The sequence below is a fragment of the Mastomys coucha genome, unplaced genomic scaffold, assembly GCF_008632895.1.
Source record: "Mastomys coucha isolate ucsf_1 unplaced genomic scaffold, UCSF_Mcou_1 pScaffold22, whole genome shotgun sequence".
NCBI lineage: Eukaryota > Metazoa > Chordata > Mammalia > Rodentia > Muridae > Mastomys > Mastomys coucha.
The window spans coordinates 201,366,707-201,385,274 of NW_022196905.1; the positions used below are offsets into that span (position 1 = coordinate 201,366,707).

Consider the following 18,568-nt stretch of genomic DNA (forward strand, 5'->3'; position numbering starts at 1 on the left):
CCTCGAACTCAGAAATCTGCCTGCCTCTGCCTCCCAAGTGCAGTGATTAAAGGTCCACACCACCACCACCCTGTGTAGTCCTTTTCAGAAAGGCTGCTTAACAACTTGCTTTCAGAAATTGTTCTTGATACATTAGCTTTAGATATTATATTTACTTTGCTTAGGAGAAGGTACATAGCATCCTTTCTTCCCTTTCATCAAGTTATCTTTTAACAGTACTCCCTATGTGGTTGCTACACACACATGTATATACATACTACTACACATGTATACATACACATATTGCAGGATTTTGTTACAATTTTTGTCATTTGTTTTCATAGTGAGTAAAAAAATGAGAAACCAGTAAATAATTTTTAGATTTTTTTTAAGTGTGGTGTGTGTGTGTGTGTGTGTGTGTGTGTGTTGATGTATGGGAATATGCATTTGAGTGCAAATATCCTAGGAGTCCAGGGTCATGGGATCTCTTGAGGGATTGTGAGCCTTTATACTTTCTAGGAACAGAAGTTGGTCCTCTGCAACAGCAGTACACAGTCTGACTTACTGGTGTCACCTGCCATCTTCCTGGCCCTTATATGTACATACTTCCTCAAGACACAATGTGCCTGTGGGGATCAGAGGACAACTTGCATGGACGTGTCCTCTTCCTCTCTCCTGTAGGTCTCAAGGACGGAATGGAGGCCATCAGGCTGGGTGGCAAGCACTTTTATCGACTGAGCAGTTTTATTGGTCAGGTTATGGAAATAGTATTCACTGTAGATGCAGTCTGCATGTTTTAGCTAGAAAATATAGCCTATATTACTGTGGCCACCACTAGAAATAGATTCTTACTACATGTAAACTATGTACATAGCTCCATTAAATCTTTTTATCTTCCACAGTTTCTCTGTTTTCTGAATTTTTTTTTTTTTTGTATTTCCCCTCTTCCTTTAAATTCAAGATACAAAGTTGGTGGAATTTCTCACGTTTTAATGAGAAGTTATATCTTTTTGCATTCTCAATGAATGGAAGTGTGTGTTTGATACAGAATTCTGGCTTCAAGATGTTTTCTTTTAGAAATTTAAAAACATTTTTTTTCCTCATAAAAGTATCCAGCAATATTACTTCTTTTCATTCTTTTGAATGGTCTACCAGACACACTTAAAACAAAATTTTTTATATCAGTTCACCTATTTCTATTGGTTGATTACATAAACAAGGTAAATACATTGTATATCTTAAAGCTACATGTGTGTTTGCTAATAAGGCTTAAAACTTAGATGCTCTGTCTTCAGCATGGATACCTCGTCCACTCATTTATGATTCCATTTGTAGTATTTTTTTTTGTTTTTTTTGTTTTTTTTGCTTTTTTTGTTTTTTTTTTATTCTTATCTTGTATTTTTTCTCACAAGTTGGGAAGCTTTTCATAAAATCTATCCCTCTATCTATCTCTCTATCTCTCTATCCATCTATCTCAACATAGCTCTTTCCTAACAATGCATAATACTTGAAAACTACATACTTGGGGTTGGAGAGATGGCTCAGCGGTTAATAGCACTGACTGCTCTTCCAAAGGTCCTGAGTTCAAATCCCAGCAACCACATGGTGGTTCACAACCATCCATAATGAGATCTGATGCCCTCTTCTAGTCTTCTGAAGACAGCTACAGTATACTTAGATACAATAATAAATAAATCTTTAAGGCCTAAATGAGCGGGGCCAACTGAAGTGAGCAGAGATCCTGAATTCAAATTCCCAGCAACCACATGATGGCTCACAACCATCAGTACAGCTACAGTGTACTCATCATATACATAAAAAAAAAAAAGAAGAAGAAGAAGAAGAAGAAAAAAGAAAATTACATACTTGGTTAATTTTATTCCCATTCATTTTGGCTTCTTCATCTGTCATTTTTTCTTAGTATTATCCTCTATTTTTCATGTTTTTTTTCACTTCTGTCTTCTAAATATTTTTTTCATATTTTAATCCTCAGACTGTTAAGACTGACAGAGGTAGGGATACTTTTATATTTCATTTAATGGAAGTACTTTTGTACTTCATGCTGTAGAACAGACCTAAACATACATGTTATTAACAGCTTGCCATGCACATACTACTACTTAGTATGAGTTAACCGTCCAGTCCAGGTGGTACCTGAAGGAGTACAGGGTCGATACTGGTAGGCACTAACTAGACTCAGTGTTCCAGGAGGGTTTGCACCAGTGGGGCCAGAGTGAGCTCTGGGATGGCTGTCAGCTTTGACCTTTGGCCTATCTCTTTGTGATCTGCTGGTTGGGGATGAGCTGTAGAGTACTTTGTTTGTAGAGCTGCTTTTTCATATCACCACCAGCTCACCACGGAACACCCTAGAGATAAACTGCAGAGACATACATTTCTACACTCACAGGAATCCCTTAGAAACACAAACCCAGAAGTCATAATACATATGCTAAGGACCTGGAAGATGGAAAAGAAAGTTCTGACTCAACATTATAAGACAAAGAACCTACGAAGATGCTTTGGGTATGTGGTAGCCATCTATTGGGGGTATGAAGCCTGCCCTTAAGGGTGGATTGTTTCCTCAGCGAGACTCCCGTGGAGAAAACTAAATTTTCATTTGCAAGGGATTACCTATTAGGGATAGCTTCTGGGTTAGGGATGGGCAGGAAGGGGCCTGTGTTCACTTCTTTCAGCCCTGGTACCCCATCTAGTACAGACCCATGTAGGCCCTTGTGCAAGAGTCTTTGAGTTCACATGTGCTCCAGCCCTATTGCTTCTAGAAGAGCTTGGTTCCTTGGTGTCCTTTGGCTCTTATTCCACTCATTCCACCTGCTCTTGGGCTCAGGGAACTTCAAGAATGTTAGCTTTGGCAATAACCTGGGTTATTTGGGTGTTCCCATGGGACTTATTTGGCCAAGAACTAGATGCAATCCGTTAGATGTAAACCATTCTTGGTACTGGAAGCTCCATTTTGAAACAGGAGATGTCAAGTTGAGGTTCCAACCCTGTCCCCCTTTTTTTGGTAAATTCATTTAGATTGTCTTCATTTATGTGTTTATGATAGGAAGGTTCTACTGTATTAGATTTCCACATGACCCCTTCAAGTGTTCCTTAGTTTAGCTGTTCCTCTCCATTTCCTCTCCCTTGCCTCATCCTATTACAACCCCACCTCACCCCCACCCCCTGCCATCCACTCATAACTAGCTATTCTATTTCCTTCTCCTAGGGCAATGCAACCTTCATCCTAGTCATTCACATGATCCTTACCCCCTGTGGTTACACAGAGGTTCTAACATATTCATAAAGGCTGTTTGCAAATCTTTCTCTTGTGCTTCAACTATATTGCATATCTCGGGGCCTACTGTAGTAGGGCTGATGGGCTCTAGTAGAGACATATTATCTTGGTTGCTATTGAGTATGCTTTTACACTGGGATGATTGTAAATTCTGGTGCTGATATCTGGTCTTGTCTTTATTGGGTAGATGCTTGTTCCTTGTACTCTGTTGCTATCTCTGGTGATGGCTCTGGGTTGTCTGCTAGTGAATGCTTCTGAGATCCTGCCTAGTGTGGCCATTGGGGGGTTCATGTTAGAATGTGTTTCTTGGCATTGAGAGGAGTAGACACTTAGAGATGGTAATGGGCTGGGGAGTAGGCTAATGGGTCCCACAGGAGGGAGGAAATCGGGGTTTGGCAGTAAGGTCTTCCTAGTCCCCAGGAAATGCAGGCACAGAGGAAGTAGAGGCAGCATCCAGCAGTGTACAGATCTGGGTATGAGAGAGGAGAATTTGATGGAGCAGAAGATTGGGAGTAAAGAGCTGATGATTGCTTAGCTGCTCCCCTGGCTGGCATGGCTGTGTACATTACTCTTTAAAATCAATATGCCAATGCTCCAGGTCCAGCCTTCCATTACTAGACTGATTAGCAAGCCTCCTGCCAATCTTGTACCACAGGACACCCTCTTGCTTTATTCTCTTAGGTCCAGAAACAGTTTGCTGTCTCCTCCAGATCTCCAGAGGAATAGATGTCTTTTGTGTCCGAAACTGCAACTACAGGGTTAACATAAAAGAATTTTTGGTTGTCTGTGTATCTCTCTCCCTTCTCCTTTCTTGCTTGTATAAGGTCATTGGAATCTTTGTTATCTTGGCCTGCTCTTGCTCAAGTGAAACATTCTATGACTCTCAGCCTCATGTGAGACTAAGGAAGATAAAACATGTCTGAGTCTTTCCAATCTGCAGAAGCTCTGTGTAGGGCTAACAACAGCCTTGTAGTGGGGTTGACTGTGAAGATATTCTTCATTTGTTACATTATCTCATAAGTGGAATTTGGGTTTACTCCTATTTTAATAAATTTTAAAAATGTCCTTGCTATGTTGTTTTTTGTCATGGAATTAAAGAAGTAAAATAAGAAACAATAATTAGGAGAGAGAAGGATGGAACATGAAGTGGGCACACTTTCCATTTTAAAAAGTAGGTCAAAATATTACATGTTGGAGCATCTTCTGGGTATATGCCCAGGAGTGGTATAGCTGGGTCCTCTGGTAGAACTATGTCCAGTTTCCGGAGGAACCGCCAAATTGATTTCCAGAGTGGTTGTACCAGCTTGCAGTCCCACCAGCAATGAAGGAGTGTTCTTCTTTCTTCACAACCTCTCCAGCATCTGCTGTCACCTGAGTTTTTTATCCTAGCCAATCTGACTGGTGTGAGGTGGAATCTCAGAGTTGTTTTGATTTGGATTTCCCTGATGACTAAGGATGTTGAACATTTCTTTAGGTGCTTCTCAGCCATTCGGTATTCATCAGTTGAGAATTCTTTGTTTAGCTCTGTACCCCAGTTTTTAATAGGGTTATTTCGTTCTCTGGAGTCTAAGTTCTTGAGTTCTTAGCAGCCTTATTTATAATAGCCAGAAACTGGAAACAACCCATGTGTCCCTCAACAGAGGAATGGATACAGAAATTGTGGTACATCTACACAATGGAGTAATACTCAGCTGTTAAAAACAATGAAATTATGAAACTCTTAGGGAAATGGATGGATCTGGAAAATATCATCCTGAGTGAGGTAACCCAATCACAAAAGAACACACATGGTATGCACTCTCTGATAAGTGGTTATTAGCCCAGAAGTTCGGAATGCAGGAAGAACAACCCACAAACCACAAGAAACTCAAGAAGAAGGAAGACCAAAATGTGGACATTTCATTACTTCTTAAAAGGAGGAACAAAATACCCACAGAAGGAGTTGCAGAGACTAACTATGGAGCAGAGACTGAAGGAAGGACAAGCCAGCCTAATATAGCTATCTCATGAGAGGCTCTGACAGTACCTGACTAATACAGATGAAGAGGCTCACAGCCATCCATTGAACTGAGTACAGGGTCCCCAATGAAGGAGTTAGAGAAAGGACCAAAGGAGCTGAAGGGTTTGCAGCCCCTTAGGACGAACAACAATATGAACTAACTAGTACCCTCAGAGCTCCCAGGGTCTCAACCACCAACCTAGGACTATACATGGTGGGGCTGATTGTTCTGGCAGCATGTGTATAGTAGAGGATTGCAAAGTTGATCATCAATGAGAGGAGAGGCTCTTGGCCCTGTGAAGTTTCTGTGCCCCAGTGTAGGGGAATGCCAGGGCCAATAAGTGGGAGAGGGTGGGGTGGCAGGCATGGGGAGAGGGGAAGCAACAGGGATTTGTTCTTGTTTTTGTTTGTTTGTTTTTTGGAGGGGAAACTGGGAAAGGAGAAATCATATGACATGTAAATAAAGAAAACATCTAATAAAAAAGAAAAAAATAGGTCAAAATAAAAGAGTATTTTTTTAATTTTAAAGAAGTATTTTGTCACACACTACAATAAGATTCTCTCCTGGGGCAAAGACTAGATTATTTGAAATGGGAGAGGAGAGATGAGAGCAATGCCAGGAGGTTCTCAAGGTCCACAGGAAGTCAGCCAGAGCAGCTGCAAAGGCTTGGAGGAGGAGGAGGAAGCCCAGGATGGAGGGAATGACTATTGAAGTTTATTAATTAGTAGAGTGTATTTAGAAACTTACCTTCGTGTATGCAAGGATTGTAATTGAAGAATGAGAACATTTGAGAGGGAGTGGAAGAGACAGAGGAGGATTGGAGGAAGGAGAGGAGTAGGGAGGGTGATAGAATACAGGATTAATATATGAAATCCTCAAACGAACATATTAATGACTCCTCAGGACCATTCTTATAAAACGTGGAACCAGTCCATTGCTTAAAATTAGGTTATATGTTATTGATCAGCTCTGCTAACAACTGGTTTAAATAAAGATGGTTAATCAAGATGATTATTTGTACTTTCTGTTGTGGGAAATTTTAGGAAAATTGCTTTAAAGTAGTAAAGGTTACTTAATTGTATGTTTAGAAACTTTTTAAGTGAGGCCAATAAAATGACTGAGCAGAAAACTAGCTGCCAAGTCTGAGAAAACCTGAGTTCTATCTCTGGGACCCCCATGAGATAGCTGACTCCAGAAATTGTCCCCCAATCTCCACATTTATATGGGCACATATGCATATACACTTAAAATAAAGAAATGAAATGCAATAATTTTTTTAAAATTTTTTGAAATGCTACTTTATAAACAACTATTTTAGTGTTACTCTAGATAAGGATAAGCATTATTTCTTTGCCAGTAATTAAGATTCTTGCAAAACACTAATGGCTCTTCTAAGCTTTTCTGTAACTGTGAGCTTTGCCACCTGCACCCAAGTTCATGAAATAATGACCCGAGACTGAATTATTATGAATAACTGCCCAGGCCAAAAGTTAGGGCTTGTTCATGAACTAGCTTGTAATGAAAAGAAAATTAAGTTTGAGGCCTGTGCTGGCTAATAAGAAAATTCCAAATAAGCCTGAACAAAAGCAAGCAAGCTATTAGACATCCCGGGAACTAGCAGGCCAAGAAGAGATAAACCATAAAAATAAGAGAAAAAACATGCGAAGACATGTCTGGGCAAACGACCCAACTGAGTTATGGGCCATCTAGTTCTCTTAGATACGGTTTAAGGTCAGCCAGATGCTCTGTTGACTCAGATTAGCACCAACCTTAGGAATTTCCACTCTGATCTGCACATACTATAGTTGATATTTAAACTAGCCAATCATATATAGCTACGCCGATTCCCCTGTTCCCCCAGACCTTTTTCCTATATAAACCCCTAACCCCTGAGCCTAGGGCGTCGATTCCTGTCTCCTGTGTGAGATACGTGTTGACCTGGAGCTCCGAAATTAAACTGCCTCTTGTGTTTACATCAAGACGATCTCTCATGTTTCCTTGGGTGCATGTCCTCCCAAGATTTGAGTGGGGGTCTCCCCACGGGGGTCTTTCAGTAACTCAATTACCCTGTTTATTTGAATCTAAGTCTTGCCATATGGGGGTTACCTCTCTTCAGGTTCATGTGACCTTCTCCTTTAGTGTTTTTGGGGCAAATCTCCCATTCTACACCTGGCTCTATCCCAGTATCCTATCTCTCTCTGTAGAACACTCCACATTCCAATTCTGCCTCAGCTCATTGGCCATAGATTTTTTTATTGACAGGTGATACTTCCATACACTGCACGAAAGATTCCCTTTCCATCCTTTGTCATTCACTTTTGGGTCTTACTACACAAAGATAGATAAATAGATCTCCAATAGGTATTTTTTCTAAATTAATTTTTATGGAATACTTGACTTTATTGGTTTATTTTTTGTTCTCCTTCTCAAACTTTGTAATTGCCATCTATTGACTTTCTACAGAACAGTGCCCCTGTGAGAACAACCTGTCCTACACTTGAAAGATTCTAGGCTATTACTCATAGGACAGATACAATTAAACTTAGGAGTGCAGTTCAGGTATAGCTAGCCCAAGAGACATCTGCATCTTTCTGCTGTTGAAATTTGAAACAATTAAAAGCTGTTTTATTGGCAATGAATTACCAACATTCATCACCCCTATCCCCCACACCCACACAAAGAGGTATTAGTCAGATCAGCCAGGAGAGATGTCATTGAAGTAGCAGAGATAGTAGGAATTAAATAATCAGATGGCTAATCAATAATTTCATGGGAAATTGTCCAGAGATATAAGGACAGGGGCAGACTATAAATATTAACCACCTTGGCATTGGCAGGAGAGGAGACACTTCATAGGATTTGCTAACAATTGTTTACATACTACATCAAGCTAAGATTGTTCATAATTTTGCTTCTAGTTCAAAGGAAAGAGAGGGTCACTTCTGTTTCTATCTATCTTTTATCCCCTACCGTCTGCATCTTACATCCCTCAGGGAAGCCTTCCTAGTCTTTCTAACCATATTGTCTCTGGCTATAACTGTTGTTCCATGTGGTACTCTGAGATAGGCCTAGAGATGCACTGGAAGGTTTTCTTACTGGTAATAAGTCATGGTGACAGCTGATTAGGAGGCACAGTGCAGTTTGCCATCTTTCCTAAGAAGCAGCGGTTACATATGAAAGTGTTATCATTAACAGTGGAGGATGGAGGATGGGTATGTGCGGATGGGTACAGACACTTTCTTCTTCAGACCACACAGGCACTGTTGCGTTCCATATCTGAGAAAGCAGTCTATGTATACATGTTCTTAACAGCTTGGCATGTACGCCCTGCTATGACTTGCTTGTCCTGAGTGGACTCCCCTGTTCAGGTAGGATTGATACTGGCAGATACTAACTGGAGTCAGTGTTACAAGAAGTGGCTGAACTCTGATGTCTGGAGAATCAACTTGCCAACTGAAGGAAGCCGGCCTGCAGTTTCCTTCTAAATGTGGGTGATTCACGAACGGGGAAGTCGAGATCCTGTGAACATAAGCGGGTTAGGAGACACAAGGAATACACCAAGTAAATGCTTATCAAGGTGTGATCTTTACTTAGTGAATCGGGATATTTATACCTGAGGCAAAACAGTCTTATGTCTTTTAGCATATAAGTGAGAACAGGGAACAAGCATATCAGTACATATCAGTCATGTAAATAAGCCCCTGCAAGCAAGCGAGGGCTCCAGGCAGGAAAGCGGATTAAAGTTTTAGTTCTTTTTGAATTCTGGGCTCCCGGTTCTGGCTTAATCCCTGGAGCTGACTCCAGACACCTGATGGACCTGCTGCCTCGGGAGTTCAATTGAGGGGTCCCAATGAGGTCAGCAGGAACAGTACATTGAACAGTACAGCCAACTTTCAAGTCAAGTGGCATGAACCAGAGAGATAGATGCACGTACCACACATCTAAGAAGTGTGGTTGACCTAATTAGAGTCTCAGACCTGAGCTTTGACATGGTCACCTGTTTTTGTCCTTTCTATAAGGTGAGAGGGAAGACAGATTGGATTTAGGGTGAGAACAAGCTCTTTGGTCAGATCACCACCTCTCTTAATAAAGCCTATATTATGTATTCTACTGTTCTTTTCATTTGTGTTTATGATATCAGACAACCCGAGTGTGGTGTCCAGGTTAACAACTTGAGATTATAGCAGGCTGGTTTTATCTTCTATTTGTGATATTGGCAATTGAACCCAAGGTATCACACATGCTAGGCAAGAGATATATCCTTAACTTAAAAAAATAAAGTTTATTGAGAACCAGAATCTTGCTGTTTTTCTTCTGATTTGTTAAGTAATATGTGTGTGTGTGTATGTGTGTGAGCCTGTATTCACACTCATTTACTAGTTATTACAGGTATGCAAATAGGTGATTCTGTGTTTCATAGCATACCACTTAAGTAAGAGGGGGGAGAAGGAGGGCTAGGGTAATATAATGGTTGGGACTTCCGTTGTGTGTTAAGGATTGCATATAATTTTTTTATATAGCTAACTTGGGAAGTGCTCAGTAATGTGGGGAGAGGAGAGTAGGCAGGCAGGCAGGCAGGCAGGCTGTGGAATGAATCTCTTAACTGTAAAATTAAAATCATAGTTTTATACTACAACATGGCTAGTTTAAAAGTAGTGCTGTAGCAGCAGGCACCTGCATCTCATGGATAGTTATGACTCTTTAATTAAAACTATATTACTTTCTTCAATGTAGTATTTCTTTAAAAAATTTCTTTAAACAGTTCTGTTGTTTAGGTCATAGATGCATGTTAACATGCATGTTAATTCATTTGTAATGAACTGTCAAACTACTTTTTAAAATGTTACAATTTGGCTCCTTGTTTTCTTAGAATAGTTCCATAAAACAGCCCAGATTTACTCCAGATTTATCATGGACATTCTATTTTGTTTTGTTTTTTTTTTGCACCACTACTTCCCACTACCATGGACATTGAGAATATATAAGAACTTATTAAATTGCCTTGTAGTGTTTTATTTTATTTTATTTATTTTTTACTTGTATATTTATATTTTGAAGAAAACATTACATATATTTTGTATATTGAGATAACAAAACAAATAAGCAAAAAACCAAACCACATTTATAATTAAGACAATAAAGAAAATAAATTGCCACATCAATGTAGAGAGAACTAAAATTTATATTTTTTACAATAATTTGTTCTATAATTAATTGCTTAGTGTCACAGAAAGATACTAATTATTTTTAACAATTGTATCTATTTACATATAGAAAGGGAATAGTATAGAAGAATATAAACTTTCAAGTAAATTCCTTTCAGAAATATTTAAATTGAAGTACTAACATGCACATGCATAGTTATTTCTTGTATATTCTGATACTGTTTTTCATTGTCTATTTTGTTCAGCTTGAGGGTTAAGTGTCTGTATATATGATATCTCTAATATTAGGGAAATGTTATAGTTTATTTTGACTTTTTAAGCCTGTCATTTGTTCAGCATGGAGATTTTTTTTTTAATTTTTATTGGATTATGATGAGAAAAGTTACATGATTTCAATTTATGTGAGTTTGTTAACATTTAAAAACATATTTTAAGTAAATAGAATTGCATCACATTCTTGTTTACCTTTTGCACCCCAACTCCTCCCAGAGACCCCCCTTCAATACCTACAATATCTTTTTGTCATATTCTTTAAAATTTATAAAATATTATTACAATAAAAATGAGTATTATAAAAGTTGTTTGATATAAAACAACAATCAATTTAACAGTCTTATGTAGATGCTTGTCTACAGCAATACTGAAAATACATACGTTTTTCTAAATATAAAGTTTAAATAACTCCAAACATATTAACTGTATATTTCAAAACAATATATCACTACAGTATTTTCTTAAATGAACATAAATATGTAAAGTCTTTTTGTTTGTTTGTTTGTTTTGTATTTAGTAGAGCTTAAAATGTTGGCTCTTACTGTGGTACAAGCCCAAAATAAGAACAATTTTTAGACATTGGATTTCATTGTAATAAGGCTATACTTCAATGAACCTCACATCACCAAAGGATTTTACTTCCATCATAGCTAAGGTGAGAGTTGACAGTTCTGCTGCACCAAGGAATGAATTATAGGCACAATTTTTGGATACAGACTTCTTGCTATGGTCAAAGCTATTTGACTTAAGTGAGTGACTTTATTCTCAGCCCACAGAGAACAGGTTACATTCATGTAAGAAATGGTGTGTGTATTAAGATGGTCTATCCATAAAGTCATTCACCAACTCTTTCAATGAACAATGGTTCTGTTTGGAGTGTGGCACAGACATTAGGTGAGGGTAAGAATCTGGCTCATTAGCTGTGATAGTTTGGAAAAGCATTCATCTCAGAGAAATAGTAACTTATAAAGTCCTCTTCTTCAAACTTGATACAAGAGTTATAAACCTCAAGCAAAGCATTCAGTCTCCCTCTTTGTTGTTCTCTTACAAGCCCCTTCCTAATTTAATTGTCTATGTTTCTTTTGGGTATATAAATACTTTTGAAATATGTAAGCTGTTCTGAAAACCATGGTAAAAACATGAAATAAACAATACTACTAATAGAGAGGTTGAGATAGGAGAAGCAAGATCTCAAGACACCGTCATGAACAAACAAGCTGAAAGTATATATGGATTGTACAACATTGGACCTATTTCTCCAATGACCAAATTGGAGAGACCATTAGATGATAATCAACAAATTTCTAATTCCTCATATTTTTGGATTTCAATCGTTAGGATATGTTGGTAATATTAGTTTTCATAGTAATATATTAAGAAAAAGTAATTGTTACTGTTGTTTTTGTTGTAAGAGGTGGAATTAGGTTTGTGTGGGTTTGTTGAAAGATTACTTTCTTGCTACTTCTAGGGTGTAGTTTCGCTCCTTATGTTGATGTTTTCCATCTATTATTCTTTGTAGGGCTGGATTTGTGGAAAGATATTGGGTAAATTTTGTTTTGTCATGGAATTTCTTGTTTTCTCCATCTATGATAATTGAAAGTTTTGCTGGGTATAGTAGCCTGGGCTGGCATTTGTGTTCTTGTAGGGTCTGTATGACATTTTCCCAGGATCTTCTAGCTTTCATAGTCGCTGATGAGAAGTCTGGTGTAATTCTGATAGGCCTGCTCTTACATGTTACTTGACCTTTTTCCCTTACCGCTTTTAAAATTCTTTGTTTAGTGCATTTGGTGCTTTTATTATTATGTGACTGGAGGAATTTCTTTTCTGTTCTAGTCTATTTGGAGTTCTGTAGGCTTCTTGTATGTTCATGGGCATCTCTTTCTTTAGGTTAGGGAGGTAGGTTTTCTTCTATAATTTTGTTGAAGATATTTACTGGCCCATTACCTTGGGAGTCTTCACTCTCTTCTATACCTATTATTCTTAGGTTTGGTCCTCTCATTGCATCCTGGATTTCCTGAGTGTTCTGAGTCAGGACCTTTTTGCTTTTTTGCATTTTCTTTGACTGTTGTGTCAATGTTTTCTATGGTACCTTCTGCCCCTCAGATTCTCTCTTCTATTTCTTGTATTCTGTTGGTGATGCTTGTATCTATAACTCCTGATTTCTTTCCTAGCTTTTCTATCTCTAGCATTGTCTCTCTTTCTCATTTATTTATTGTTTATATTTCCATTTTTAGATTCTGGATGGTTTTGCTCATTTCCTTGACCTATTTAATTGTGTTTTCCTGTAGTTCTTTAAGGGATTTTGTGTTTCCTCTTGAAGGGCTTCTAGCTGTTTACCTGTGTTCTCCTGTATTTCTTTGAGGATGCTATTTATGTTTTTCTTAAGGTCCTGTATCATGAGGAGTGATTTTTATATCTGAATCTTGCTTTTTCAGTGTTATGATGTTTCCAGGACTTGCTATGGTGGGAGTATTGGGTTCTGATGATGCCAAGTAACCTTGGTTTGTGTTGCTTATATTCTTATGCTTGCCTCTTGCCATCTGGTTATCTCTGGTGCTACCTGCCCTTGCTAAATCTGACTGGAGCCTGTCCTTCCTGTGATCCTGGTTGTGTCAGAACTCCTCAGAGTCAAGCTGTCTCAGTGACCCTGTGATTCTGGGGTCCTGTGATCCTGGGCTTATTAGAGCACCCGTGAGTGGAGCTTCCTTTGGGTGTTGTGGGACTGGCTGTGAAGCTTGCACCCAAGGTCTGCTCAGGGCACCTGCTGGCCCAGACAGACTGGAAGTAACCTGAGCCACTGGGCTGGTAGAGTTCCTGTGTGCCTGGCCCTGCTGCTCCTAGTTACTCCAGGTGTTGGGACAGATGTTGGGTCCTTTTCAACTCTGATCCTGGCCATGTTAGAGTGCCTGGGAGTGGAGCTTCCTCTGGGCATTGTGGGATTCACTGCAGAGCTCATGCCCAAGGTCTGCTCAGGGCACCAGCCCAGAGAGACTGGAAGGAAGGAATCCGAGCCACTGGGCTGGCAGAGTTCCTGAGTGCCTGGTCCCGCTGGTCCCAGTTACCCTCTGTGTTGGGACAGATGTTGTGTCCTCCTCATCTCTGATCCTGGGCATGTTTGCCTTATAGTATTTTATAAGATAGAATTAGACAGTATCCATTTTTGAAACTTCATTAAAAAAAATGGGTGGCTTTTATTTGTGTGTGTGTGTGTGTGTGCGCTCACGCACTCACATGTGTATACATGCTATGTAGGTGTGGATACTCTCCGAGGCCAGAGGGTGTCAGATCCCTTGGAGCTTGATTTATAGGTATTTCTGAGGTGCCTGAAGAGGATGCTGTATTCTCAAAAAGAGTCCTTTCACTGAGATACTTCCACTCTCTCTTTTTCCTTTGTAACATATTTGAGGCTAATTATCTTTTGCCTGTTTAGTTCTCACTAACTAGCCATTTTTTCTTTTGAGCTTGGTACAGTGTGGAGAACACCAGCTAATGCACAATTACTCAAGTTACTTGGGTCCAGCTCTCATCTCTTCCCTCAATCTGAGGAAATAAAAGCCACATTTACACATGGGCCAGAGTGTGAGCATGGTCTCTTTAACTTACCCAGCAACTCTGTCAATTTCAAAGCCTTGCAAAGTGTCTACTTGTCACTATACACCATACTTGCTGCAGACAGAGTACTCAAGCATATATGAAGCAGGTCCTTCATAAGGACTCTTTAAAATAAGAGCATAAGACTCTTTAAAATTGGAGTCTTGTCTTTCCAGTTTTACCTCCTCCCAGGCACCCTGTGCTTTGCCTTCAAGAAAGAACCACAGAATCTCCAGTTCAGCATGGAGTGCCATATTCTTTGTCCTAATTGACACGATGCTGGTTTTTCTCCTTGGACTGCCATGCCTTACCTTCCCCCCCGCCCCCGAAAGCTTCTGTAGTTCATTGTCTTTATATACTTTTCTCAGAATCTCTGAATACAAGAATCTGATTTTGCCTTTCTTATGAAAGAGCCCCTGAGCAACCTGTGCCCTTGCAGTGCAGACATGAGCCTTTGTGTCATTTGAATGTTTACCAGGGGCTGAGGACCTGCTTCATATATGCTTGAGTACTCTGTCTGCAGCAAGTATGGTGTATAGTGACAAGTAGACACTTTGCAAGGCTTTGAAATTGACAGAGTTGCTGGGTGAGTTAAAGGGACCATGCTCACGCTCTGGCCCATGTGTAAATGTGGCTTTTATTTCCACAGATTGAGGGAAGAGATGAGAGCTGGACCCAAGTTTTACAAATACACAGCTTGGGCTGAGCCCAGAATGTCTCTATCTATCCCCAGGTCTAGGCCTGGAAGCTTCTAACTTCTGTACAATCTAATCTTCTGGATACCTGGACCTTGAAAGATTCATCTTCCAGCCTCCGTCTGCTAACCTAGGCCTAGAATGCTTCAGCCTCTAATACTGCCAAGTAAGCTCACCCTTGCTAGATCTTTCTGAATTCAGGCTGACTGGTTGAACTCAGGTGCTCTGGATCAACCTCCTTTCCATTCTTTCTGACTCAAATTTTCTTCTCTTGGGTTGAATTGATATCTCTGAACTGCTCTCCGTGGCCTTGTACTAACTCTGGCAATCTGTTCTAATCTGGCTCCTTCTCATTCTCTGGCTTGTTCTGTCTTCCTGTGGCTAGCTTATTCTCTCTGCAGCCTGTTGCTGTAAAACTGCCATACACACCCCACCCACCCCACCCCACTCCCTTTTTCTTTCTCTTGCTGCTTTTTAGTAGCTTCTCTTTCCTATGCTGTTCTTGTATGAGTTGAGTGTAGCCTATCTCTGACTCATTCTGTCAAATCTTTTTCTGATTTGTCACTTTGTCTGCCCCTCTGTTAGATATCACTTTCAGGCACAGCTGCTTCCTTCTGCAAACTAACCTTACCTTCATTGTTAGGGATTAAAGGTGTATACTAATGACATGTCTGTATTTCAGCCAGATCATAAAGTATTCTAGGACATGTTTGCATTCTGACCGGATCACATAGACCTAGAAGTTATTTGGGATATAATCCCTAGCCAAAGCAGCCCTGTTGCTGGAATAAAATTCCTCTATACCCAAGTGAGTTTTAAATATCTTGGGCCACAGTCATTGCTTCTTTCTTCAGATTTGATAATTTTTACAGACACATATTCTCATTCATTTTAGTATTTGTTACTAGTGTTTGGTTCACCACTATATGTTCCTGTTTTAATATTATGGAGAAGTCTCTGACTTCTGGCTTCTCTCTCTGTCCACCGATCTCTCTCTGTCTCTGTCTCTCTCTTTCTCCTCTATTTATGTATTTATCTATGTATCTTTCTATCTATCACATAAGAAAGCCTACCTATTAACAGATTCAGACATGCTATACAACAGATATCTGAGCATTTGGCTATCCCTCAAAAATATGTCATCTTGGCAGTCTCCTCTTTCCCACAATTTATTAATGCTTAGTAATTTTCAGTGTTATATATTTAGTTCTCTTCACTTCTTCTAGATGTGGTCTCTCTGCATCTAAGCAGCTCATTTGTTCCAGTGGTCCCTTTTATCATTAATCAGAAAATGATCTATGTATTCAGATACAGTTGAGACCTTGTATTTGACTTCTAGTCTTTCACATTTAAGAATCTACATTACATGGCTTATTGTCAGCCTCAAAGCCAGTCAAATTAAGGTGGACCACAAATGAGTTAGTGACATTTGCTTGACTTGTAGCCTTATTCCAAGATTCTGGGATCAGAGAATGCTTTAATAACCTATCTTGTTGCATAAACTACAATTATTTATGTGTGTGTGTGTGTCTGTGAGTGTGTGTGTGTCTGTGAGTGTGTGTGTGTGAGTATGTGTGTGTGTGTGAGTGTGTGTCTGTGAGTGTGTGTGTGTGTGAGTGTGTGTGTGTGTGAGTGTGTGTGTGTGTGTGTGTGAGTGTGTGTGTGTGAGATGCATGCATGTGCATGAGTGCATCCGTGTGCTCCTGCATATTCATTTGGAGCACCAAGAATGCAACTGAGTGTTTTTCTCTATTCTTTTTTTTTTATTATTGCCTTCAGATGGGATCTACCACAAAACTAGGAGCTTGCTATTTTAGCTAGACTCACTAGCCAGTGGTAGCTGCTTGCCTTCATCCCCTAATGATAATTACAGAACTATGCGCCATGCCTGGGTTTTCCCATGGATGCTGGTAGTTTTTTTTTTTTTTTTTGGTTGTTTGCTTGTTTTTTTGTTTTTTTATTTTATTTTTTTTATTTTTTGTTTTTTTTTCGAGACAGGGTTTCTCTTTGTAGCCTTGGCTGTCCTGGAACTCACTCTGTAGACCAGGCTGGCCTCGAACTCAGAAATCCGCCTGCCTCTGCCTTCCAAGTGCTGGAATTAAAGGCATGCGCCACCACCGCCCGGCGGATGCTGGTATTTTGAGCTCAGTTCCTCATGCTTTCCTAACAAGTCCTCTTTCTACGTAAGCATCTCTCACCCCTGAATCAGAGTTTTCAGAGTCATCCCTTACAGCCCACTTCTGTACTCTGATTTGATTTGCTGACAATCTACGTCTTTTTTTTTTTAAAGAAGATTTATTTATTTATTTATTTGAGGTATATGGATATACTGTCGCTGTCTTCAGACACACCAGAAGAGGGCATCAGATGCCCACTATGGTGGTGTGAGCCACCATATGGTTGCTGGGATTGAAGTCAGGACCTCTGGAAGAGCAGTCAGTGCTCTTAACCGCTGAGCCATCTCTCCAGCCCTGTTCTGCCTAATTCTTGTTTAATTCTTTAGAATTCTTTTTGGACACTGATTTTTTTTTGGGGGGGGGGGAATATCTCACTTCTTTGATTTGGTCTCCTTTGTAATTTTTCCATTATATATAAGATTATGTAATTAATGGTAGTTTTCTTGGTTTTTGTTCCTGGAGGACATAGTACACATAGAATGTGCTCGTTCTTGTATTCCTGATGCTTATTGTTTTGTTAGAGATATAGTCATTCTGGACACTTCTGTTGATAGGAAATTTGAGCAGTTTTTCTCTTTCTTTGTAGATCCGCCATTTCATTAATATTGGCCATTTGAGAGGGGACAGAGTAAAGGATATTTATATTTTAATATTTTCCAATTCAGGTTGAAAGCACAGATAGAAGCAAGAATGGGTAAGTTTTGATTCAAAATACTATTGATAGCATTATAAAAATGTATGGTGCACAGATTAAAATAACTGCATCGCTGTTTCTTATTTCTCGAATAATAAGAGTGAGATTCCTTAAAAAAGACTGGCTAAACATGATCCATTCTCTTTCTTTTTTGTTTTTTGTTTTTTTTTTTAGAAAAAAGATGCACAAATTTTTTAAAATCAATATCACATTTAATCTTGGGATCTATGTCAAAGGCTGAGTAAGTATTTTTTTTTTTTTGCAGTAATCAAGAATTTTGAAATCTTGTGTAATATTACCCCTTCCTGTAGAGTTATTTAGCCTTATATGGTTATTTTAATTTGCATCTGTCTCTAAGGATAGAGACATAATTATATGCAATGATATATTCAATAATGTGGAGATTAATGATAATGAAATATCAGCACCACACCTGTTTAGGGGTATGCTGTCATCCATTTGGATTTTGTTATAATTCTATCTTATCATTGTTTTAGCTATTCCAGCTTATTCAATGATTTTGTTGAATCTGAGTTCTTTCTGATTGACGGCGACTCCTTGCTCATCACATATGTGTGTGAGACGTCACTTAGGCCGGGACAGAGTCTTCATTTCTTCTACCTGGTCGAGCGCTACCTGTTGGATGTTATTAGCAAAGGAGGGCAATTTGCCATAGTTTTCTTCAAGGTAACACAGACC

General features: G+C 39.2%; 1 protein-coding gene across 4 annotated transcripts in view; it reads left to right on the top strand.

The window, feature by feature from the left end:
- Positions 1-18,568, top strand: part of LOC116069359 (probable ATP-dependent RNA helicase DDX60) — a 129,191-nt gene that overhangs the window by 1,917 nt on the left and 108,706 nt on the right. For 3 of the 4 annotated variants that reach the window (XM_031339922.1, XM_031339920.1, XM_031339923.1), the window contains exons 2-4: positions 17,762-17,869; positions 18,044-18,110; positions 18,367-18,556. In XM_031339922.1, coding sequence (XP_031195782.1) covers positions 17,866-17,869; positions 18,044-18,110; positions 18,367-18,556 — 261 coding nt within the window. In that variant the 5' untranslated portion in view covers positions 17,762-17,865. Of the gene's footprint in view, positions 1-15,704; positions 15,807-17,761; positions 17,870-18,043; positions 18,111-18,366; positions 18,557-18,568 lie in introns of those variants that run through there. The other variant, XM_031339921.1, reaches the window with a different exon arrangement.